The sequence below is a fragment of the Periophthalmus magnuspinnatus genome, chromosome 4 (genome assembly GCF_009829125.3).
Source record: "Periophthalmus magnuspinnatus isolate fPerMag1 chromosome 4, fPerMag1.2.pri, whole genome shotgun sequence".
In the NCBI taxonomy this organism is placed as follows: domain Eukaryota; kingdom Metazoa; phylum Chordata; class Actinopteri; order Gobiiformes; family Gobiidae; genus Periophthalmus; species Periophthalmus magnuspinnatus.
In genome coordinates, this window is record NC_047129.1 from 11,521,474 (window position 1) to 11,547,363 (window position 25,890).

Here is a 25,890-nt window from a genome sequence, read left to right on the forward strand (position 1 = left end):
TCCAGGTGTGTTCTGATGAGGGGATAACAATACAACATGATTAAAAGCTAAGAAAAAATCTATTTTGCACAACATGTGTCCTTTATGGTTAGGGTTCCTTTATGGCTAGGATATTGATTAAGATGCTAAGCCTGAATCATTCTTAATAAACTATTTCTTAAAATAAAGCCTTTGTTCATGCTTTATTAAGGCTAATTTAAGTGTATAGTGTATAAAGTTTTACCAGAAAATGTAGTGTAGAAGAAAGTATGGGCCTTTTTCATATACCTTAACATATAGAAGGATGTTCATGAGTTTGTTCACTTAAATACTTCCTCTTTTCTCAAATATTCACTTAGACCCATAAATCACTCACTTCCTTCCCTGGATGTGGCTGAACCAATGACAGATAATTAGACAGGTACTTTTCTGCTGCTATGGCGTTTATTAAAAGATTTTGTATGCCTGCCTTACACTGCAGTCTATGTTGACAGAGAGGGAACATCATATATAACATTTTTAATCAAAAAATCATTCATGAAAGCCATACACCAGATGATTGCGGCGGTACAAATGCAGCACGGAAACAACGTTTTTAAATTAAACTGGCACAGAGGCGGAGGAGGATGCTGCAGGGAGAATGTAGCAGCCATAAAAGACCCCTTAAAGTGAAGCAAAGAAAGATAGATGTGAGAAGACAGTAAGGGTAGTCTCTTGAGAAGGACTATACATGTGTAAATCCTCACTACTCTGTTGTTTAGGTATAATTACTTCAAGCTGAGCAAAGAGGGCATTGCCTGAAACTGCAATTTGTGCTTAGTATCAATAAAAGACAAAAAGTACATGGGGAATAAGTGGAGTTCGATAGCTTTGAACACCCCTCCAGTGAGACTATATTGTGATTTACAAGGGCCACACACTCCAAAGATGCACGGAGGAAAACATGTTACACAGTTTGTGAATGGGGGTCGCCAGTTTAGAAATGAATTGTTAGTTGCAGTTTTATTGCTCAAATTAGCCGTGTCAGTCCTTGTCATCTTGCCCTTAATTAACAAGCACTCGATTTGTCTATTAATTAGCCAGAGCTATTAACTATTTGACACCCCTTCTAATTTTGTGACAATTAAACAGGTCTAGTATTAAAATGGAAAGCTAATTGTGCAAGTGATTGGACATCAGTGAGCTAAGGCACTGGAGGTCTACTGGCTCGCACATCTGGGTGACCCATGTTTGCCTGGGATCCAGACTGGTATCTCTGAGTCTAGTCACCACTTCGACCAAACCTCAGGCCAAACTGACAAAGCCGTGTAAACTGGTTTGCTTATTTAAGTGAAGCATGGGAAACAAACAAGCTCACTGGTCATCTAGTATTATTTTATCGGTTTTAGTCCCCTGTGATCTTTTTTATTGTTTGTGTTCCTGACTGGGAAATCGATCTGTCAGTCAGGCCCATTTGAACTCAGGAGATACAACCGCTGTCCAGACTCACATCTTTGTAAAGTATAGGGGAAGTCTCTGGGACCAGACAAAACCCAAGGTTAATTTCTAGAATAATATTATTTTCTGTGAATGTAGCATACAAAAATAGATCTAAATTTGATTAGAACCCTATACATGTCCATTGTTTGTCCTGATTTGAGGTGGGTGTACTATGTGTAGATTCCTCTTCCAAAGTACACAGAAGAGAAGGAAGTGTCATACAAAGATCTCTAAGCCTTCCGTGCTAGAGTCTGTACCAGGCCTTAACAAGAGACCAGGGATCCACGCACCACGACCACGCTGACTGACAGAACAATTACTGCTAACACACAGCGTGATGGAGAGGCGCACGTCTCCAAATAGAATTTCACCACTGTGTTGCATCACGCACTTACAGGAGGATTCCAGACGAAAAACTAAATTGACCTGAGAAACTGATTGACTGGTCGGCACGGCTGTCTCCACGCTTAAAGGCACTCCTGAGTTTTTATGTTGCCTCCATAAAAACACAGGGAAAGCATTTACCCTTGATCAAGGTTGGGTGGGTCTGACTTTCTACGGAATGTTTGGCAGCCATTTCCTTGTGCGCAGGGTGTTCATCTGCCTGCTCAGTTAGAGGTGTGGGTATTTTTAATCACACACACCTACTGACTGCAGAAGAAAGGGAAAGTTAATTAAAAGAGGCAGCACTCATCAGGACATTTCCAAGTATAAATCATAGGTTTAATAGCCTGGAAATGATGGGAATACATGGCTTTGTGTCCCCACATGCTAGAGCCAAAGTCATAACATCTTTGTTCAGCTGTGAGGCTGTGCCTTTTGGAATACTGTGAGGATTTAAACATGGGGTATGCTACATCAAACTGATGATGAAAATCAGAATGCAAACTGTAAAAAAAGATTACATAGTGGCAGTCTTAGTTATACATTAACACTATATTACACAATATAGCAATGTACGATGGTAATGCACAGGGTTAAGATATGTCCAGGGATCCATACATGCCTTGAATGTGAGCAACATGATCCATAAAAAATATCTGGGCTGACCAACATCACAGACTTAAAAACATCATAGAGCAACTGAAAAGAAAGTAGGGAGTAAATTAGACATTGTACAGGAAAGGCTCCTATCTGTGATGCACAATAGTTACATATATCTATGCTAACTGTATGGAAGACAGAAATAGCTAACATAGTTAGTTATGGTTTTATTCCAAACATATAATTAAACATAAAGTTGGCTGATGTCTAAGGCAGTTTCATTTGCAGTTCTTGATGGACTGGTCTCATGCAGCATGGCGGCCATTACCCACCACCATTCTGGCCCCCAACAGCTGCAATACACCACGCTCCCTGACTTTCTAATTAGCTTATCTGCGAATAGAAGTACACCAGGCAATTCTATGCTCTAGCAGGCTGACAACGAGCGGCCAGTGGGGCTGAGCTGGTGCCTACAGTGCCACCAAGGGAGCCATTGTCTTCTGCACATTAGAACAAGGAAAAATGGATATTTCTGTCTCAAAACTCAACTCCTTGTACTCTCAATTGCTTAAGAGGGTGAAAAGTCATACTATTTATCAATATTAAAGTTGCATTTTAATAATTATAATGATTTATACAGACCAACTTTTCCAAAGTCTTCAGGCCAACAAATGAGAAAAGCAATTATATTTATTTTGTGTACACTCACCTGTACAACTTATATTGAATGTCAGCTTGAGAGTGCCTTACAAAGACACCTTAATAGCACCAACGAAGCTATAAAATATGACAAGGCACATTATGTGAGAGCAAGTGGACCCCAGTATTTACCCAAGGGGCTTACTGAAGTGTATCTATCTATCATTTCGGTGAGCTCAGAGCAGAGCTATTTCTCCTTTTGTTTGATGTGTCTGCGAACTAAATAAATGTTGCCATTAATCTGTCTCCGATTTCACAAAGCAACATCGTCCCTTTTTAATTGGATCATCTATTATTCATTATTTATCAAACATGGATCCTGGGCTACAGCTAAATGTCAGATGATAGAGGATTTGAAAAGAAATTCACTAAAACAAAAAAGAAAGAAAGAAGAAAACTACAAAGAAATATAAGAAATGCAAGAATATGTCTAATTTTACAATACTTTCAAAACAACAATTCCAAAAATAAAGCTTTTAAAGAAGACCTATTGTGCTTGTGTCTGCTCTAAAGCTATAATTTAAAGCTATGTCAAAGAAACAAGTCCACTGTCTTCAGCATTAGAAAACTGCGGTACCCAATGGGAGCTGATGTTGCCCTAAACATCATCATAGCAAAGAGCCGGGACCTGCAGTGGTTAGCTGCAGATCATGCTATTGAACAGTAAATAGTTTTTTCATTTGTATAAAAATGACTATCCAGCGCTGCTGAATCCTGCGCATATCAACAATTAAGAAAATAAAATTGGAGAACAAAGTAAGTACAGAGCAGTGGGTGTATGCTGGTGGCATAGTTGTTCGGCAAAATGGCATCTTGAAAATCAGCGATTAAAGATAGCTCATACATGCACGAATCACTCCAAACACAACTTTAAGTGAGTAAATGGTGAGGGGGACAAAACTATAACATGGTTAAAAGTTCTAAAAAAGTGGATTTTGCATAATAGGTCTGCTTTTACTAAACTGGCTTTGAAGTGCTGATCATTTCCTGGCTATGATTATTAGCTTAAAGTCTCTCTCAACCCTCATTTCATGTTGCTCACTGCCCTGTATAAAAGTCAAAATAAGAAACTGACCAGGTATAGATATACAGCAACGTATACTCAACAAACTGCATTGTGTTTTAAAGCTGGCGTATCGCAGCCTTTATCCAGACTGACCCTGGACAGCGGGAGTGACTTGTACTGAGGGCACAGCTCCTTCCTCCACCTGTAGCGATGAACATGGAGGTTAGCGCTGATCCTGCCGAGCCCTGTGGCAACCAAAAGCCAGAGAAGCCACAGCCCCGAGACACAAGGCACCTGCACTGAGCGATAAAGGCTTCAACTGCAGGGCTAACACTGACAATTCTGATGATAGATTCAGACATGCAGGCAAGCCAGGGTGGAACTGTCCTCCCTGTCTCAAGTAATCTCCCCTTCTAGTACATTTTCTCCCCTCTGTCTCTCCGGGCAGCGCCTTTATCGTGTCCTGTGTGAGTTTGGATCAGACAGGCCAGAGCTCTCTACTTTTCTGCCATTTTTATTTATTTCATATCTGTAACTGTCAGGAAGAAGATTGCTACTTTAGAAGCTGTCTGGGCTTTGTTGTTGCTCATGGAAAGTCAAATAGCAGGTCTTGTGTTAAAAGCATCTTGACCACTTTTGGGGACACAAACAATGAGGGAGGCAGCAGACAGTTGAAAATGGTGGCATAAGTGCTGGGGACATGACGCCTCTCGGATGGGGCAGTGCTGAGCCGAGCATTTAAAAGCATATTAGCTCGGGGAGGTAAATGGGATTGGGCCTGGTGATGGTACCCCCTGCTGTGTCTGTCACTTAAACACCTATTTACGAGAGCTTAGTGAAACATAAACATGGCCAAGCAGCCATGAGGGGCACATTTAGAAGAGCTTGGGGACTTAAATGACCCAGAAAGGCAAGCATACAGATTAAAACATGTGAGGAGATTAAGTCCTAGACTGTGACTGCTACCGTGCTAAATGACTTATCTCTTATTATTGTTATTTAACTGCATTTGCAAAGAGTGTTTTTAAAGTAACATTTGTATATTCAAAATACAATCACTTCACACAGTCTCCTCTCTGCCTCAGCTCAGACAGTATAACTGCCTCACCTGAGAATAGCAGCACTTTATATTAAGTGCTTGCCAGCTGCACTCTAAATGTTTGTCAGTGTGAGACAAGAGTGTGGTCATATCTAAAGAAAATGGGTGCAAAGTTGAAAGGCCACTTCACACAGAGAAAAGACAGCACGGCGGCAGAATGCAGCCATTTCATCAACAGCAGTTCATCTCTCCTGTCTGCGGAGTCACGGCCGTTGTCTACTCCCATTACCCTGCGCCCTGCACGCACGCTTACGCTGGTGTGGGCACGAGGCTGCAGACGCGCAAGCTCAGGGTGGCAGATGCCTGGCGTTACACGGGTGCCCTCCATCAGTTGATGACAGATGTCAGGCTTGTGTTGGACGGCAACACTTCATCACACCACTCTGTAGAGCCGCTTCGCCCCACTGGAGAGAGCAGGCAGGCTGGCAGATGAGTGCGAGCCCCAGTGCACTGGGCCGCTCTCCTGCCACACCTAGTCATTCACAAACACTACAGTCTCCGCTCCGCATCCATCAGTCAGCCGTTATTACATCAGACACCCGTCATACTGCCAACCAATGGATCACATGCTAATGCGCCCGGACGCATTCTCTCCGGAAATCTGAGGCATCAGTCTTCAGAGTGCTGCTGTGCATGGGTGGGTGCATGAATGTCGAGTGTTGGGGTGAAAACAAGTTTGTCAAAGTTGCACAAAGTTTATAACATGCAATTCTGACAACAGAATACTTGAGTCAGAGTACAGGAAGTACCATTTTGGCCGACTGGTTGACTTGACGACAGGAGACATGCCGTCTCTATAGAGGCTCTTGGTCTTGGAGAAGTTGACGACATTGAAGATGACCCTCTGAAAAACAAAAGAAACCCAAAAAACATCTTATACAATGTTCAGTTTTATCAAATGCAAAATCAAGAAAGAAACAACACCACAATGCCCTGGGGCCTCATTTATAAAAGAGTGCGTCAAAATCTAGATGCAAAAGTTCGTATAGACAAAAGGTAAATTCCATGTGCGTGAAAGAATATTGGCATTTTTAAAACCCTACAATGCACTCTCTCATGCACTTTCCTCTCAAAGTTTGCGGTCTGAAGCTGAAATCTGTGCACTTGATCCCACCTCATGTCACACCCCTTTAATGACTCAATTTCACCATAAAAGGGCAATGCAAAGTGAGTTCTGAATGAAATTTGCCTTAACATGAGCCGATATTGAGCAGGTTTGATTGACACACTGGCACAAGAGGGGCTCGGGGAAAGACCCTGCAGAAGAGGATACATGCATGTAGAACTTTAGTGAAAAGTGTACTCCGCTTCTCTGAAATTAAAATTTTAACACACCCATCCTGTCACATAAGTACTTTATTGAAACGACTGAAACATATGCGTAAGAAGCTGTTTAATTCTCACATCGCTTCGTGCACACTCGTGTATGGGGGATGTTAGTGTGGGAAAGTTGTGTTTGTGCTGCAGATGCAGGTGTGGAGGAGGCACGGGGAATACGTGGATGAGTTTAGTTTCGGCTGTGTGTGTGTGTGGGGGTGTGTGTGCAGGTGTGTATGTGCGTGTGTGCATGTGTGTGGGGGTGGGGGTGTGTGTGTGTGTGCGCAGGGGTGTGTGTGTGTGTGTGCGGAGGGAGGGGTCAGTGGAGGCGCAGTGCTGTACATCATGTGGCCACAGCGTGACTTTGATCATCTTTTGGCCGTGCGTTTCCTCCGTGGATCAGCTGCAGGAGAGGGTCAGACGTGTGTCCAGAAATAATTTCATAAAAGGACACAGTGAGGCAACACCAGCGTCAGCCAGTGCCAATGCTCTTCATTGCATTTGGATGGATTTGATGATCGCAATACTTTGTAAAATTATGATACTCAGATAAATGGTGCATGTTTCACACAAGCTTGTGACTAAATGCTCACAGTTCAATTAGATTTAGTGTCTTTTTCTGGGAAATACAGTTTGAACAGTTTCAAACTTTCACCAAACATGACTTCCTCTCTCCCCACACGGCTCCTCTCTGCTCTCGTCAACCCCTGAGCTGTGCGTACAGCATACGCCAGGTCCAGACTTGTGAAGGTGTGCAATGTTTCACATTCATGTTCTTTTTTATAAATACCAACCTTGACGTGATGAGCTGTGTATGCACTTTTCTGACCTCGTTTTACATGGAGGCTTTATACATGAGGCCTCAGACCTTTTTATGTGTTGTACAGTGAAGAGATAAGCATGCTTTAATGTGTGGCAGATGATGCCATGTTGCAGCAGCAAAGTTGGCGATAAAAGGCGGGCGTTCTGTGGAGGGCCAACTCTAATCTATGAGGACATTATGGTCCTCCCCAGAGGGACGCTCCCAAGCCCAAAACATTAAGCCTCTCCTGGAGCGCAGAGAACAGCCATGGTGCCTGACTCCCCACCTGCTCCACACCAAGGACTTTGTGTCAGACTGAAAATACTGCAAAATCCTTCTCCCCTTCCCCTGCTATCTGTGATTACCATCAGGAGGATGGGGAAATGTGCAGACAGAAATGAATAAATATATAGTTAAAAAGTCAAATGAGCAGCCATAGTAAAACTGCGGTGAAGTAAATGAATCCTATTGATGGAGCATATCAAATTACCAACTAAGTCCAGGTGGTGGAAGTTAACTGGGTGCTGCTGAAATCCTATTACACCCTCCCCTCCTCCCCATCCCCGTTTTCTCTCCTTTTCTCCTGAGCAGCATCAGAGGAGCGGGGATTGCGGATTGTGGCAGGCTGATTCAGACTTAGGTAAAATGACATCTAACTGATGTTGAGACTGGCAGCAGGCTCCTGTAGCAGGGAGATAAGACCATTGCTGCTGGCATTTCAATTACACTTTACTGCCCCGCACATCTGTTGCGAGAGCTACTTTTCAGCCTTTCCCCCTCAGGCAAATACAGCCTCACTCTGACTCCACTGGCTCCTTTGACTATACTGCTCCCGCTCCATTCTTCTCCATCCACAACAAATGGGGATTGTCTTGCTCCTTAGCTGCAGCGCACTCCCTGTTTCTAATCTAGTTGTTGGGCCTGGTTAGCCCAAAGGAAGCTGTGAGAGGGACAGAGCCTTTGAGAGAGAAAGTCAAGCACACTGACACTAAAAGTCAGAGTAGGAGACTGGTGCTGGAGGGAGAAAAAAGACTAAATTTAACATAAAACGCGCAATGTTCTAGTGATGAAGTAAGGTATATTATATTATATATGCCTAGATTAGTGCCCATCTGCTAAATCAAAATAGTGTGATTAGGCTTCTGAAATAATTATTCTATAGTTTATTATGTTATGTTTTTTATCATACCTTGACAGTTACTGCTGCACTCTTTGCTGTTTTTTGGTGCTAAGTGCTAAGTGATGTTGCTGTGATGTATATGATTTAAACTGATTTTGGAGAGCACTATTTGCAGTCCAATATCTTCCCAGTCCAACATATCCCAGGAGTGAGGCAGCCAGTACGTCCCTTGTCCCGATTTACCGTCTGGTGGGTGCAATTCCGGCTAAAATCAGAAGATCAGACACAGCACAGCAACACCATGTAACACTCCCGAAGAAGGCAGAAGAGTGCAGTCGAAACTATCAAAAAGGTTCACAAATAGTTTATAAAAAGTAATAGTTTATATACATAAACCAAACCAATTACGCCAAACAGACTCAGTCACCTTTTGGACTGGACCGTTACCCTGCCCTCTCTCCCTGCATGCACTGTGGTACATACCTGTGTAATCCCTCAGTCGTCTAGGTCTGATCCATAGTAAAAGGCAAGTAAAATCTGGACAAAAAAGTAGTAGGAATGAAGACGTTTCGCTGCTCATCCAAGCCACTTCTGTTCTGGTAAGCTTGCTGGTGGACACTGCAGCAATCTGACCAGAATAGAATTTTTTGTATGTAGGCTAGGTCTATTAAGTTTTGTTTGCTTTGAGTCTGGGGATAGAGATATAGATGGGGGGACGATGATGTCTAAGGCCCCCATTCCTGCTCAAGGAAGGATTGTCTTTCCTAACAAAAACTGCCTCTTTAACTCCCCTGTCAAACCATTTTCTCTGGCTAAGATCTGTACCCCACTATCTTCAAAGGAGTGGTTAGTGGCTTTGAGAAGGACAATAAAGCAATGTGGTTTACTCCATTCAGTGTAGTGAAGAGTTCAGTGAGCGTTACACTGGAGAAACTAAACAGCCACTCCATAGGAGAATGTACCAACACTGTCGCAAGAGCTCCTCTGGACCCCAGTCCACAGTACATCTCCAACTCAAAGACACTACTCACTTCTTTGAAGGTAGTGAGCTACAGATCTTAGCCAGAAAAACGAAATGGTTTGAGAGGGGAGTTAAAGAAGCATTTTTTGTAGGAAAGACAATCCTTCCTTGATCAGGAATGGGGGCCTTATACATCATCTTTCCCAAAGCAATCAAAGGAAACAAAGAGAACAATAGAGCTAGCTAGAATGCCAATAATTGTGAAAACACCCATTAAAAGTTGAATGAATATGCTAAGAATGACTCAGGCACAGTGCACACTTACTGTAGCTCAACAGATCTAGCCTACATACAGAAAGTGTAAACAATAGCTGTTTCCAGTTTCAGTGTAGTTATCTAACAGAACTGAAGAGGTAGCTTGGATGAGAATTGAAACGTCTTCTCTCCTACAACTTTTTTGTCCTGTTGACAGATTTTACGTTTTAATATTATGGTACATACAAGACTTTTTTCTGACATCAGAGAGAGCAGCACACTCATTCCCAACCAGTTTGACTCTTGCTCTACAAAATGTGCAATTGCTTTCTGATTCGGCCCAACAATCCCACAGGTGCCACAATGGAAATATATTTAGAATTTGCCTATAGATGTCATTGATGAAAATGTATGCTGCCTTACTGGGTCTTAAGGCCTTTTAGAAACAAAGAACCTGGACAGTTTGTAATAGAAATGTATGTGAATGTGTTGGGGGAAAATATCAAGAGATAGAAAGAAGAAGAATCTTTGTGAAACTTTTACAAATAAAAATGTGTTAGTTTATGTTGTCACGGTTGACTTTGTTCTTATGCAGATACTAGGAGTGCAAATCTGAAGTCATTTTTGCATGAAATTGTGCTCACATTCCCATCTGTAAACAGCAGCACTTATCACCAGAGTAAGCACACAGGAATCAGAATGTTTCCCTGTGGTTTTGGTTGACAGAATGACCTACAAACATAATATTGGATTGTTTAATTTGATCATGTGCCATGGCTTTTTTCATGTGTGAGAATTATACAGTGATTGTTTCAAAAAGCAAACATAAACCTTACAGACAGTTTGGTCCTCTTATGCAACAAACTGTGTCTTCTTTCTGACAAATTATTAGAGTATTTTATGTCAATAGTTTGCTTAAAATCTATAGGAAGCATTTAAAAGGCCTCCATCATCGTCGCTGAAGGGCAGAGGGACAGGTCCAGTAGTATCCTGAAGATCAGTGAATAGATCACAACCAAAACCCAGTCATGTGACCAGCATCAGCCCTCTTCATTCAGAGGCAGTTATGACCAAGACATGAGCTGCAGGCGTGAACCATGATTCCAAATGTTTCATGTGACACACACAGTGACTTATGTCTGACCCCGACCGCTGCCTTCACCTTTAAACAAACGCCATGCGTCTGGTGCTCCGCCCGCTGCAGGCAGCACTGAAATAGCTGTCCTGGTGCGGCTTCAGGATAGGATTGCATTTCGGACCAAACACTGTCTTTTGATCTCCATCGATCCAGGCTGTGGCCCTTCTGGCTTCTTCCAGGAAGACAAGATAAATTATTAAAGAAGCCATTTGGAAAGTGTGGGCTGGGGCCTCTACAAAGAAAACAAACTCTTTGTGGTAGTGGACATGTTGACTTTTTAAAGAATAGCCTCAAAACTACAAACATATAACACTTTTCAAAAAAAAGTGTTTAAAAAAGAAGTATATATTCACACTAAAACATATAGTGTCAAATTTTAGATGAGAAGTGAATGCCAGACCCAAAACGTGACAAACACATGTATTTGAGACTCCCTGTAGAATAGTGCAGTATGATTTGCAGCAGTGCAGCCTGTCCATAGGCATCAGACACAGACAGCTGATGGCTGCTGGCAGGGCTGCCTGTTCTTCTCTTGTTGTCTTTGATCAGCGTGATCACTGACGCACAGCGTGCCAGCCGTCCACACAACAGAGACTACCTGACACTGCCAGAGGCAGGTGCTGCCCACACATGTACCAGTGTACACAACATACATAGTGCATGATTACTGTGGGACATGATTCATACAGACACAGCATCACCACTTATCCTGCTCAGTGACTCTGCATGGCTATTTATGGACATGGAAATGATATTTGTGGGTTAGTTGTGACAAAATCTGTATTGTTGGAGTTGGAGTTGATTAGTAATTCATAATTTGATTTGATTTACAGTTCAGAGGTTATTATTAGATTTTAAAATTGAAGGAGCAAGACTTCAATGTTTTTTTGGTTTATGTCTGAAAAGAGGTATATGACTGAAAAGGAATTTTTATCTGTGTCTCTTATAGTCCAGTGGTTTATATTGAACATATGTGATTATCTGACAATTCCTTTTTTATTAATTTATTCAGAAACATCTTAAAGAAACAAATGAAGCATCAGATGTAAAATAAAATGGACCATTCCTGCTGCACAAAATTCTCGTTGGAGACTTTCTCAGGTTGGCCTTAAGGTAAATCCTAAATCCTGCTGGAGCTGCTCATCATGACTTCTGTAAGACCCTTTGACAGTGAGAGAAGTCTCTAAGAAGCAATTGCCACAGTGATAGGGCAACACAAGGGCAGGACATGTGACATGCCAGGGGGACACAAAGGGGGACACAGAGGGCAGGGGGCTCCAGTCCTGGTTTGTGTGTGTGTGTGGGGGGGGGGGGGGGGGGGGGGGGCATGATCTTGAGGCAGGTGCCAAGCTGAAGCTGACAGTGTTACATCCTGACAGTGCACCTCACCAGTGTCACAACACCACAATCCTCTGGACGCACACTTCCTCTTTCTGTTGTCTTGTACCTTGCACTGTTCTTTGTTCTACGATGGTGACACAAAACAACAAAAAGAATTATCTTTCAAAATTGATTTTCCCCGAATATAAACAAGATGTACTTTTAACAAGTGTCATTTAGAAACCCCCCCAAAAAATCTTCCACCAAAGCATGAATTCTGCTCCAGACTACATGCTTTTAAACCTGGTGTTCACTGCACAATGCTTTTTTCCCATCTTATAAGATTATTGGATGTCACACTACACTTCATGAGAATTATACATCTTATGACAACACTCCCAGGTTTACTAGCAGAGAATTTGCTGTAGACCTCTCCATTAAAATGACCCAAACTGAGAGTTAACAATTAGGAATGCCTGAATCTTGATCTCAGCTAAATTAATTGTACAACCCTTCTATTATGCTATTCTGGAGGATGCAGTGGACTACTGAGCTGCGTTATTCAGACCTTTTTAATAGTGACAGTTGAGTGACAGAAAAGACAAGCCTTCTCCAGAGACACAGAGGTCGACCACAACACACAAGTACCCTAATCCAAACAAGCAGAGCCTATCTCCATTGACCTTTTGTGCAGTGAATATTTTATGGCTTAAACAATAAACCTACCAACAGATAAACATTAGCCGAGGAAGTCTTTCATTGGTTTCATTTAATTACCACAGCCATAATAAGATCACACATCCATGTTGTGATGTGATAATGACTGCTCTTTGTGCGTTTTTGTGCTATTTGGAGTCGATATGTGGTACGCTTCATGCTCAGCCGGACACAGATTGCCAGATATGTAGGGACTGTGTCTGTTTAATTGACAGGGTCTTTGGACTGCTCCAAGGCAATAAGACCATATATATTCTGCGAGCACACACTTCCTTTTTATTACGGACCTGTCCGTATACCGCCATCGCTATAAATCCTGTAAAAAGCATAGAACATAACCCCCCAGATCCACTTGACACTAAATATTATAGTATAGCTTGTTCGCCTTTTATTCATCCTGATTTATTCTTTATTACATTTTTCCTGGTCACAGAGGTTAGCGTTGGATATTTTGATATACGATTGTGTTCAGTACCAAATCCAAGTGGGTAAAGTGCTAAATTATCTATTGCTAAAAATGACTTTCTCTTCAGACTTTCTGTTCAAAAGAAATAATACAATTTTCCATATCTCCGTAGACACTGAAACCAGATATCTTCAAATAATAATAAAACACCAGTACAATATTGCAGTTCTGATAATATACAGGATGACACAACCCACAACTTTTCAATCCAAAGTACCCGTGAGAATTAATGCAGTACTGAATTACTGATCAGCTTTTGAGTACAGACACGGCGTGATTGTTTTCACAGAGGCATACAGACTGACAGGAATGATAAACTGAATAATTCCTTCATAAGTTAGAGTTTTGTCAAGAAAAAGGAGCTTCTAAAGTAGATTTTAGTGCCATGAGAAGAAGAAAATGTTCTTTGTTTTACTTATCCTTCCCGAACAGCCTCTAGATCTAGATCCAGGAGCGTGAGTATCTGGCTGGTGGGTTATTTTCTAGTGTGAGTTGATGAAGGGCAGGGTTGAGACAAATTACTAGAATCAAAAGGCAAATGTCTTTTTTCAATTCTCCCAGCCTCTTATACTGCATCAGCTTTAAAATGCAAAATACAGTAAGTACAATAGACCTATAGTTGTTAAACCTAAACCGCAACGTCCACCCGATGTTCCTTCTACTCTCCTACAATATCCTAAAGGCTCGGCACACTCCTCTTTCACCTCCTCCCCTCTACCTCCAACCCCTCCATCATTTCTTTAACCCACGGAAGAGTTAATTTGCTCATTCTGCAGGCAGCATCTCTTTCTATTTATCTTTGCTCCTGTGTTTTTTCCATCTCTCCCTCCGTCTCTCTCAGAGGCAGGGCTGTGCTGTCAGGCCCTTCCACGGCAGTAGGGTTGTCACGAGTGATGGATGACTATCAACCTTCTGCTGTCTTCCACTGCGCTCCTGGGAGATTTACAGGCTCGCTGACTACCAGGCATGAAAACCAATCTCTGCTTCTCATTCTCCCCGTCCACGCCCGCTCTGCTCCTCTCCTTCCATCGTCCACGCTTCTCCTTTTCAACATATCTACAATCGCCAGGAGCTTTCATAATGAAGAGGTGGATGTGGATTAAAATGACTTGGACAGAGGGAAGCAACTGTGCAATGTTGAGCAGTATTTGTTAAGAAAGGTGTATCCATGGGTTTCAGAATGATGAGAAATTTGGACTGTTGTCAAAGTGATTAACTATTTGAAACAAAATATGACATATTCTGAATGAAAAAAGTCCTCGAAAAGTTGCTTCTCACAGGAATCTGCACCCCATGAATAGAACAATGGTGTGACTCCATCTCACTGTTTGGATTAGCAAGTGCTTTAAGGTATAACATTTTTAAATACAGATTGGTAAAAGTGTTATACTTTTAAATACCAAATGGTTGTTGGTTATTTGAGAGGGACAGAACAAAAACATTGCTTTAGTTCATTTATCTGCTCTTGCACTCTTTTCTTCATTATATCTACAGATCCATCTCCATCAGTCTTCAAAACAGGTAAAGTGAACACTGGATAGCTGAGCAAAAGCAGCATTAAAATAGTAATTAGCTTATTATGGAATCCATTTTAGCAGTGATTCACTCATATTAGGTTAATGCGATTTAATGCTTTCATTATTAGCCTGACTCACACTAATTGATGATATTTTCTAGTCCAAACCATCGAATAAAAATGGAAATCCCATGTTACTATAAATAAAACACAGAGTTTTAGGGGTAGTACTAATTATTTCATCACAAACACTGCTCTTCAACTTTTGAAGAGTAAACTGTGCCTGCAGCTAAGCTCTAATCTCTATGAACTATTACAGATGTCATGACAAGCTGGCACTGGCCCAAGGTCACAGACAACACATTTGTCCACTTACATTTATTAAGTGTGACCCAAACACCTGCATCGACTAAGACATCAGACCAAAGAATCAGCAGATATCAGCTCTTCAATTCTCACAACGTTCCCTGGAACCACTGCCTCTCAAATGCTGTCTGGGGAGGAAATCCTTATTTGCATTCATTTGCAAATTCTACTAAGGAACCATGCTGGCTTGTGGAATAAATATGCGTTTTAATATGCACACAGTGCTGACATGGCTCTTCAAAAAGAAGGTAATAGACGTAAATGACATGTAAATGTTATTTAGATTGCTATCTAAAAGTATGCAAAGCACCGCTGTGTCTCGCCTTATCAAATATTTGAATTAGGAGGAGGGAGACGGACTGTCTATAGTAATGATACCTGTGTGAACGTGCTCTATAATGATCTCGGCTTTGTCTGTCAGCACGTTGCATAGGGCCTTTTTTATACATATTATATATGCGTCAAGTGTAGAGTCTAACTCATTAAAATATATCTCAGGAAAACAGTTCAAGGAGAATCATAACTCAGTGCTTTACATCCCTGACATTGTGTACATGAGATGTAAATTATTCAATATAACATTAAACAGGTCGGTGACTGTACAACGTATTTGTAGGTAAGTATTTTCAAATTAGATCAAATAAAGCAGGACAAGTCTGCTTAAAATGACACAAATGTTTCTGGGAAAGCTAGCATGTAAAAAATACAAAAATGATTGTAATTAGCAGAGCGAGTATGACAGCGCTCTGTGTATGTAACAGTTATTATTTGTGCTGTACAGTGTTGGAGGGGGTCAGAACTGTTTCACGCCTTCACAACTGTAACACAGAGGTTCAGAGTAAATCTGTTATTTTTGTTTTCTGACACAATCTGAATTAATTACACAAATATGCCTGCACGCTACACAGTGGCAGGAGCCATGGGGCGAGAAATGAGTCATTTTAAATGAATAATAGATTCATGTCCTCTGGGACTCTGGGATTCACACAAGTGTTTAGTGTGACGAGGGATATGTGGCCACCTCTGTCTGTATCTGTCTGTGGAATAGCACATGCAGATGGGAGTGTGAGTGGAAGGCAGCGCTGGTACACTAAAATCATAAATAAACAGGAGTGTTGGGGCTTTCCTGTCTGGGTAACTGCTGCCATTTGACCCCAGGCGGTCCATCGAGGCCACCAATGATAGATCTGCCCTTCTCTGTCCTACAGCTGTTCACACATCAACAGCACAAGCTCCAATTAAAATGGTGAAGTGGCGGCATCTTTATCGCTGCTGACACTCCAGAGGCCCATGTGTCACTTCAGGCCTGGATGAGCTGATGAAGGAGACTTGGTGAGCAGACACGAGTGAGGGAGGTTAATGAGAGTCCACTACTGCTGCTGCCACGGCCCGCCAATCCCATACAGCACATTCACACGCGTCTGAAGAAAAAGGTAAAACTAAGCCTGGGTCAAAAGGGGACCAAAACAGGCATGATGCATGAGCAGCACTACATCTCTCCATCGTCTGTGTGTGTGTGTGTGTGTGTGGGTGTGTGTGGGGGTGTGCGTGTGTGTGGGGGGGTGGGGTGTGTGTGTGTAAGGCTGAAGGACACACGCACTCATCACTGACAGGCCGCTGTGTCAGCACTAAGTGGGGTCAAAGGTTACAGTGGTGAGATGAGGAGGTCTAGGAGGGCACGGACACCGCAGCCCTGCAGGATACACGCAGGCAGCAAGAAGAGCTCTATTCACACTCAATCAGGTGCACGGACGACAAGAATATCAATCAGATTTAATGCGACTACTCACAGCAAAAACACTGTATGTAAGAGTAGTACTGATGCGTAAAATGAGGAACTAGTTTCTAGTTCTCACAAACCCTTTGGCGCATCGTTGTAGTATTCACATGCATGGATTCTTTAAGCACAAAATGATTTTTCAGATGAAGAACTAAAGCAAGGTGGACCGCCAATGCACAGCCAATTAGCTCTGCTCCAAAAGTGTCATACAGGGACAAACATGGCTTGCACGGGGTTGCGGACATCACACAGCGGACTGATTTTGTCACAAAGTATCAGTTTTACAATTGAACAAAAAATAATAGTAAATAATAGTATGTATTAAGTAATTATTCAATTAACTGTTGGAATAGTGTATATTACGTATATAGAAGTCAGCAGTGTATAAGAAGTGGATATAGTGCATTTATGTGCTCTTTCCCTATGCACCTTTTAGTTGTTTGTGATTGAATGGCTGTAAAAAAGCAATCTTGTGTCTCTTAAACATGCATGAGCGCACACATACTCACACACACTCGCTCTTAAAACAACGCACAGCATCTGATTTCACCTAGCACCCTCCTGCTCCATTTCTGTGTCTGCATATGACGACAAAATGGACAAGGCTGCAGATGCTACAGAGAAGAGGAAAATAAAACAACAGTTTGACACATGAATAATAGCTTTAGCGGCTAATGGTTCGGAGCAACAGACCAGCGACCATTTCTCTCAGAGAATGCATTATTTTAGGACACGGACGGGGAAATGGAGAAGAGAGACAAGAAAGTGTCCAATATTGAATGCATGATGGAATTTAAGCGTGGGCTAACCTTTGGAACAAAAAGTGATAGTTTTCCCTCAGTTGAGTGATTACAGTCTGATAAGCATGGAAAACACCACACCCATCATCGACTGGCAGCAAAACAGATCAATAGAGCTCCGGCAGCAGGTCCACATACACAAGCAGAGGAAGAAGGCATGCCACATATCTGTGGAAATTAGGTGTCACCAATCTAATCACAATTAATTATTGCGGTTTGGGCTGAATTACAGTGGAGATGGTGAATTGTACGTAGTGCATTAAAAACAAAAATGTGAATATTAGGAAAATCTGAAATACATAATTTTATAATTAAAGTTTAATATTTCATGCCCTGGGTTTGTCGCACTATAATTAAAAGAAATATCTAAAATACAACAAATGTAATAATAGTACTATAATATAAAAGTATGATAGACATCACTTTAGACTGTGACCCACTAGACTGGATTGTTGTTCACAGACTAAAGAGAGCTCACTTGTGAACATTTGTGTTGCATAGTGACTAGTTGGGCCCACAGAAGCAGTTGAAGTGAGTCTGTATGGGACACTCAGCGGAGCTCTAAATCCTGCAGAATTGTTGTAAGTCAGCGGTTCACCTCTAAAGCTCGGGCTGGAATGGGATTGGGAGCGGCAGGGCGCGGGTTTCACCTCTGAGCCCCAGGAAGAAAAGGTGGTCTGAAAAGAGTGGCGGCCAAATGGACCTCAGCTTGATTAAATGGTCAGTGAGCCGGAAAGCAGCTCTGATGTGATCTGTGACCTCTCAGTGCCCTGGAAAAAAATCTTTTTAGAAGAAATGATTAAATGAAAGCACCTTCAAAAGGAAGCCTAGAGGGACTGTAGCAACGCAGATGGACCACTGGGAGGTTGCAAGGTCCCTACTTAGCACCAAGCACTAAAGGAGGGAATAAGGTGGGAGAGAGGGCTCAGAGCTAATAACCACACTTTAGACACATGAGTATGAGGAGAGCATGAAGGGAGTCTGGACAACTTTGTATTGTGTCTTTCTAAAGTTGAATCAACGACTCCCCTGGATTGCCTAAGTTTGTACAGGAATAGATGAGCTAGATAACCAGATGTTCACGTGAATGACAAGGAAAGACAACTAACTTGACAAACATGAGAAAAGTGATCCGAAAATAAAAACTAATGCTTATTAGTGTGGACTTTTTACATTGTCTTCATATTTAGTGATTCTTCTGAAGCGATGACAATGTGATTATGTGATTTCGCTTTGCTCGGTGTACAACAGCAGCTCTAACCTGATTTCTACAGAAAAACAACACAAAGATGAGGAGGGCTTTTCCATCGCACACTAACATTCACTTACTAATCTCACAGTGGTTCCAATCTCATTCTGCAAATGTTGTTACAGAGCTTAAGACACTTCATACTTATATTTAAGCAATAAAAAGAATGCTGAGACAGGCCATAAAAATACAATTATAGCACACAAAAGTAGAATTCACCGTTGTGCAAACCCTTTGTTATTGTGCCCAGACATGATATCAGGATACTGCAGTGAACTTGAGACTTTGAACACATACACAGCTCATAGAGTAAAGCTGAAGTATTCATGTGAAGAATTTAGTGAGGACCGTTCTCTACTCAACAGTTATGATGTTTTAATTGCTTGAAAAACATGAATTTGGCTCAAAACATTTTTCAATTTTAGGGCGTCTGTTTATTTCCAATTAACTTTAGAATGTTTGATTAAAGCTGTTCACATACTGGCGGAGTGGTAACTGATTAGACAATGTGAATGAAAGAAAATAAAGGATTTTACAGTTGCTTGCTCATAGTTTCAATGACGGTGTATCATTGTAAAACTGTGACGTTTCCTCTTGCAATAATCATAACACTAAAATTGAATATCATAGCATCCCTACTTCACGACAGCTGTAGACAGTTTAAGACACACTCAAATCTAGGGCTGTATCTGGGTGTCTGGTTAGTGGCAGGAGGTACACTGGATCAATAACAGCCAAATAGATAATTTATTAAAAAAAATGAAACAGAAACATTTTACTAATTGGCAGGAAATTACAGGCAATCATCTTAGAAATCATCTTAGAAACACAACTCTGAAATTTTAAGTATCATCTAAACATGGAACAATGTTTGAATTTTGATGTTGAGTATGAGTTTTGGCGAAGATGTGGTGATAGTGGCCTGTATTATTAAAATAAACAGGTTGAATGGGAGTTCCACTTGACGACATTTGATTTAACATAAAACCAACCAACCGAGACAATGATTTGAAGTCTAAAAATCCCCAAACCCATTTTTCAAACATCTGACAAAATGTATGGATCATTCAACATAACAAAAAAAATAAAATAAATACAGTTACTAAACATAAATCAAATCTTGAGTAAACACATCTCCAATGAACAACGCATTTACCATGTCAAACCACAAACCACAGCACTTTGAGGGAAGAAGGGAACAACTGCACCAAAGTGTCTTAAGTGTTTTGTCTGTGAAGGATTATCCCGAGGAATTCTCAGCTCTGGCCATAATCCATCCTTATCACTTGTCACGTTCAGAGAGGTAGAAATTGGACTGGACTGCAGCACGGGGCTGGAGAAATGAAGAGCTTTACGACCAAGAGGAGGTGGAGAGGAGACAAAGTGCTACACAGTCAATTTGAAGTGCCTGAATGATGTGCCAATGTGCTCCCAATTAGGAATCCTATTTGAGCTTTTATACAGAAAAATATGATATGATAAAGCACTGAGATGAATGCGTTTAATTTGTATTCAAAACTCCAGACCTTATTTCAGGTGAATGCGCTAGTTTGTGTTGCATAAATAGCCAAAACATATCAGTTCTCATCAGTTTGGACCATAGAGCTGTGAGAAAAAATCTTGAGTAAAACACATCTCATACGAAATTACTAAAATAAACCACAAAACTTTGAGGGAAGAAAGGAACAACTGCAGAATGATGTATTTATAACGCAACTTGTAAAGTTTTTAATCCACGTTATGGTTATTTCTTCATTTTTTACAACAGTTAAAACCATAAATAGCACCGGCTGACGTCATCAAACAAGCAAACAAATAATAGAACAGTAATGATTTAAAGATGACGCTAACACGTACATAAGACAAATACCAGATGCACAATGGGGTATGTTATGATGCAATAGAGGAAGTTCTGTCAGACTGATGGGTGCATGTGAGGATCCAAGGTGACTTTGACAGAAGAGCAGAGGAGGGCTGACACAAGCACAGGCAGGCTTAAGGAGGCCACAGCCGCGCTATGCTAACCTACTCCTGTGTGCACAAGTCCTCCAGCCTCACTGTGTGTTTGTGTGCCTGTTCTGGGCCAGCTAGCAGCCAGATATCATTATCTCCTTGACTCAGGGCACAGTAATCTGCCTGCTGCTCCTGCTTTATTGAGTTGGATAAATATAATATGTGACTCACAGCTATTATCTACTACAGAACAGCCCTATTTATCCTGCGGGCAGAGGCCTTGGCCCATTACAACAGGCTTTTCTCTTTGAGGGAACGGCACTCAAGTGATGGAAGCTCTGACGGACATTCATAGGCCTTTAACCACAGAGATTAACAAAGCAAATAGTGTTTTTTTGACAGGAATTGGAACATAGTTGTAAAAAGAACTACACATATTGTCTTAAAATAAACTTACCATAACATTTCAAAAGAATTCCATGTGATTTAGGCTGTTACTTGTAAGCATTATCTTAATATTGAAATAATTACTAAAACGAGCATGCAAATTAGATCCTCATTTGAGCAGCTGTCAATACTGTCGTAATGTTTTTTTTTACAACTGCATAGTAAAATTAGTAATAAATTATTGATTATTTTTCTATGTTTAAAATGAAAGTGACATGTTAACTTATACAAATATCAACATGTGGCACAAATAATTGTTATTTTAATACATTAATCTCATTTTGTGGAGTATAAATGTCACTTACTGCCTATATTTAATCTTTAAGCAGTAATGCTTGACCAGTGCAGTCCCTTTTATACATTTATGATAAGACAATGAGCAAAAAAGTGACACAGAGACACAAGTTCACCATATAAGACTAGTACATTAAAAGTATATGGCGTTTTCCTGATCTCACTACGTTATAGTAAGATACTTTCATTAACGTGGGTGACTGCCTTAGACTATGCTTTGTCTACATTCAAACACAACACATATGCATTACACTGAAATTCATTTGGTGGTATGGTGTATTTCTCCCAAAGATGGCGCTTTCCCTTCTGTCACAACATTTAGGTGGTGAGGGGGGAGTGGGGAAGAGAACAGAGAGGTGCTGAAGACTGTGGTCTGCTGTCTGCGTCTCTCTAAGGGGCTGACAGGTAAAGAAATAGATCAGTGGTCCATGACAGCTCAGCGTGGCTCTGTGCTATCACACAGTATGGCGTCTGTGGAATGAGTTCCCTGGTGCTGGCCACGGACAGCCCATTCACAGCTCAGCCTGCTTAACCACAAATCTACTGGTCTCCTCTGACACTTCCACATATGTGTTAGCCATGCACTGCCCTTGACTGCTGTTAATGCTAATGAGAGAGATATTACACTGAAGCTTAATCACAGCAGAAGGAGAGGCACTAGAGTCAAAGATGTTTGTTGGTCATGTGAAGGACTTCTAGCCCAATTTATGGGGTTAGAGTCTCTAATGTCCATGAACCAGAACACAGAGGTCAAGAGAATGGCTCAAGTGAGTGAATAATTGTTCTAGATGGGGATTAACATAGAGACAAGAGGCCATAGGCTTGATTTAGACGTTGGTGGCCCATGTCAATGCCATCCCATACATGTAGAACTATCACACATCCCATCCTATTGTTTTTATGGTGGTCTATTTTCAGGCATTTGTTCTGTTGTAGTGTCCTTGTCTTGTCTCCTCTCTCCTCTAGTGTCTCCTCTTATTTGTCCCCTATGTAATGCTCTCAGTATGTCCTCTGCTGTCCTTAGTATCTCCTCTTATCTTATCCCTATATGGCTGCTGACACAGAGTCACCTACAGCAGCTACCACCAGAGACGTGATAGTGTATGTATAGATGTGTGTGCATTATGGTATGTGCAGTGTCCAGGTGAATACTTGTCATTGCATATAGCCTTTTTAACCTAATAAAACATTCTCCAGGATATATAGGCAAAGTATCAGTTAGATGTTGTCAAGTAACTCAAGCTTTCTTTCAAAGTAATGAGATAACATCCCACAGTAAGGAAGGAGACAATGCCAATAAATTGTGGGTGGGTGGCCAAAGAATTGAACCTGCAACCCCCCATCCAACAATATTATATTATAAAATGTAGCATAAGCAAAACTGGGGCCTCAGTATGGGATGCTAAAATGCATCTTTGAGCACCACTTTATTAGGGAGACTATTCTCTAAATGAGCTCTTTTGAAAATAAAGCAGCAGATACATTGGCTTATATGTCCCTCAGTGCCCTTCATCATCAAAACAACAGCCCCACTAAGACCAAAACTAATTGACTAATAAGGTTTACTAGGCTGATTTTGGCCTTCTTAAGTTTGGCCTCTGCACCAGAAGTAAAAGTCAAATGAAAGAGAGAAAGAGGAGGAGATTGTGTGGGGAAAAGACAGTGTCTGCTTTTAAAGTGTCCCCGCTGTCAGTGCAATGCATTACAGGGACACAAAGCAAGCCATTACTGCTTAGCATTTGTTGAATCTTCGAGTGCCCAAATAGTGACAGGTCTATTTCTCTAGCGTTAGTGAGAGAGGCACGCCGAGCGGAGGACACCTAATTACCCAGTATTGTGAAGCACAATAAAACTCTTGATAAGCCTAGCGACAGAGCAGCAGTGTGTGGAGACTTTGTACACACTCAAGAGCAATGCCAAAGGCAGAACTATAGTGGGTTTATAGAAGCCTGTATGTGTGGGTCTGATGTCTACTAGTTCAGTTCAAACCAACCGAAGAGAGGACAGGGGCCATGTGGCCCTCAGCATTTATGAGAATTTATGAGAACACAATTCATCTGACCCGCCCCCAAACAAGCTGAAGAGGATGGATGGACAATCCATATGTACTGGAAAGCAATACGACTTACGATTTAACATTACTCCGCTCAGGTACAAGTTAAAATTGTGTTTCTAGGCAATTTTATTTGAGAAAGCACACTGTGTATGCAAGTCATCTAGGTTTGGTCCACAGCAAAAGTTTTAAAATGTGTCAAATGGGCATGGTTTGAAGAGATGATGACATTTTGTCTCCCACTCAAGAAAAATCTCCAGTTGCAAACCTAAATAAATGTCCTTGGACCACTTTATCTTCAAGCTTTACCTTGTCCAGTTTTAAAACATTTTTGCTACACTCAGACAGAAGAGGATTTGTGACCTTGTTTCTGGCGACAATGGCATGCCAGAAAATGATTAAGCCTTGATTAATCTTTATGCTCTATTATAAAATGAAAAGGTAGAAAATGTATTGTCCAAATTTCCTGTCCAAACCAAATCCTCTGTTTTAACAGTCACACAAACAGAAGTGTTAAAAAACATCCCTGCACTTTTCTATACTTCAGCAGTACTTCAGAAATCTTATTTCCACAGTAAATTACACAAACCGCTATTGACATCAATACATTATACTACTGAGGTGGTCCATGGCCTATTGCACCTTTGTATTTGAAACCCACAAATGTCCACACTACTGTTGACACAACAGTCTGCCTGCCTGTCTGCTGCCACAGTGATGGAGGGTCTTCTCTGACTGTCTCTGCTGTCTCCACACACTGGCAGACCAGACCTGATGACTAATGTGTTCCATTGAGGGAAAAGTAATGATTTTCCTGGCTGAGGTTAATGGATATGTTAACACACAGAAATGATTTGTTTAAGGGGGAAATGACCGCAATCTATATTTGGTCATCTCCGTAGCACCAGGCCTGAATCCAATACCAAATAAAAGATATGCTCTAAATGGCTCATCCTTTCATTTGCACACACTCATTTAGTATCTTTCCCCCACCATTCCATTGGCTCAAACTTTATCATGTGCATACTTTTGAAATTATTTTCATTAAGCATATCTTAGTTCAGCAAACATGCTATTCCAACAGTGGAACTCATACACTGACCCACCCCACAAAGTCAGTATTTCCAACCAAGGTGTTCTGTTTTCTCCTGGTGAAACAGAGCATCTTTATCCATCTTGACCTCTGACTCCTTGAGGCTCTGCTATAACTAAATTGAAGTATTTTGGTGTAAAGAATTTAGTAAGGCTCTGTGCAAAAGTTTTAGTATAAAAAATATACAAGGCAATATTTGGCTATGAAAACGGGTGTATTCAAAAGAAGACCACTTTGTGAAGTAGTCCATAAGAATTCACAATTATGTAGTTCGTAGGCTGCTTAGTGACAGGCATAGTTTCATGTGTTAAAAGTCAGTTCTGAACAGTGGAGACAAGCTGAAACAGCAGCTGCCTTTAAGCTGCCACAGGGGGAGCTATTGATGTTCCAGTCTCGCCCCAAACACTTGTGTAACTATGTGTCTGAGTGAGGTAGTGGCAGGGAGGTGTCATTATAGACACTATATTCAGATTTATAAGCCAAAATCAATCAGAAAAACAGTGAATTGCACTTAGGCAGCTGGAATGTGCAGAGCAGTCTATCCCACTGCTCTTATGAGGGATCAATTTAAACATCTGAATCTTACAGGACCCCTGTGACTAAAATGTGATCAAAAATAATGAAACCTGGTTTATCTGTACAAGAACCTCTTTACACACCTTTCATCCATCTGTCTGTCCTCTGCAATAAAGGTCTGAGCTTGTGATGCTAACTGACAGACAGCTAGCGTAGCACAAGAGCATGTGCTGGTAAGTGTTTTCAGGTGGAGGTGGTACCTGAGGGCACCACAACAGGCAGAGGTGCAGCTTGGGCTGAGCAGACATCTGTTAGTGTTCAAAGATAAGTGAGTTTGACAAAGCTTAGATTGAACAAGAGACATTCTGCCAGGACCAGGTAAAGACAGGAGCTACCCTGCCCCGAACACACACACCCACATAACACTCTGTAAAACCAGTGCAGGGGTAAGGGGAGCTGAGCGGGTAACCATACCCACATG

The 25,890-nt window shown here is 41.4% G+C and overlaps 1 protein-coding gene across 1 annotated transcript in view; it reads right to left on the reverse strand.

The window, feature by feature from the left end:
- Nucleotides 1-25,890, reverse strand: part of agbl4 (AGBL carboxypeptidase 4) — a 200,689-nt gene that overhangs the window by 121,475 nt on the left and 53,324 nt on the right. The window contains exon 4 of the mRNA XM_055221304.1: nt 5,996-6,090. Within this exon, the coding sequence (XP_055077279.1) occupies nt 5,996-6,090 (95 nt within the window). The remainder of the gene's footprint in view (nt 1-5,995; nt 6,091-25,890) is intronic.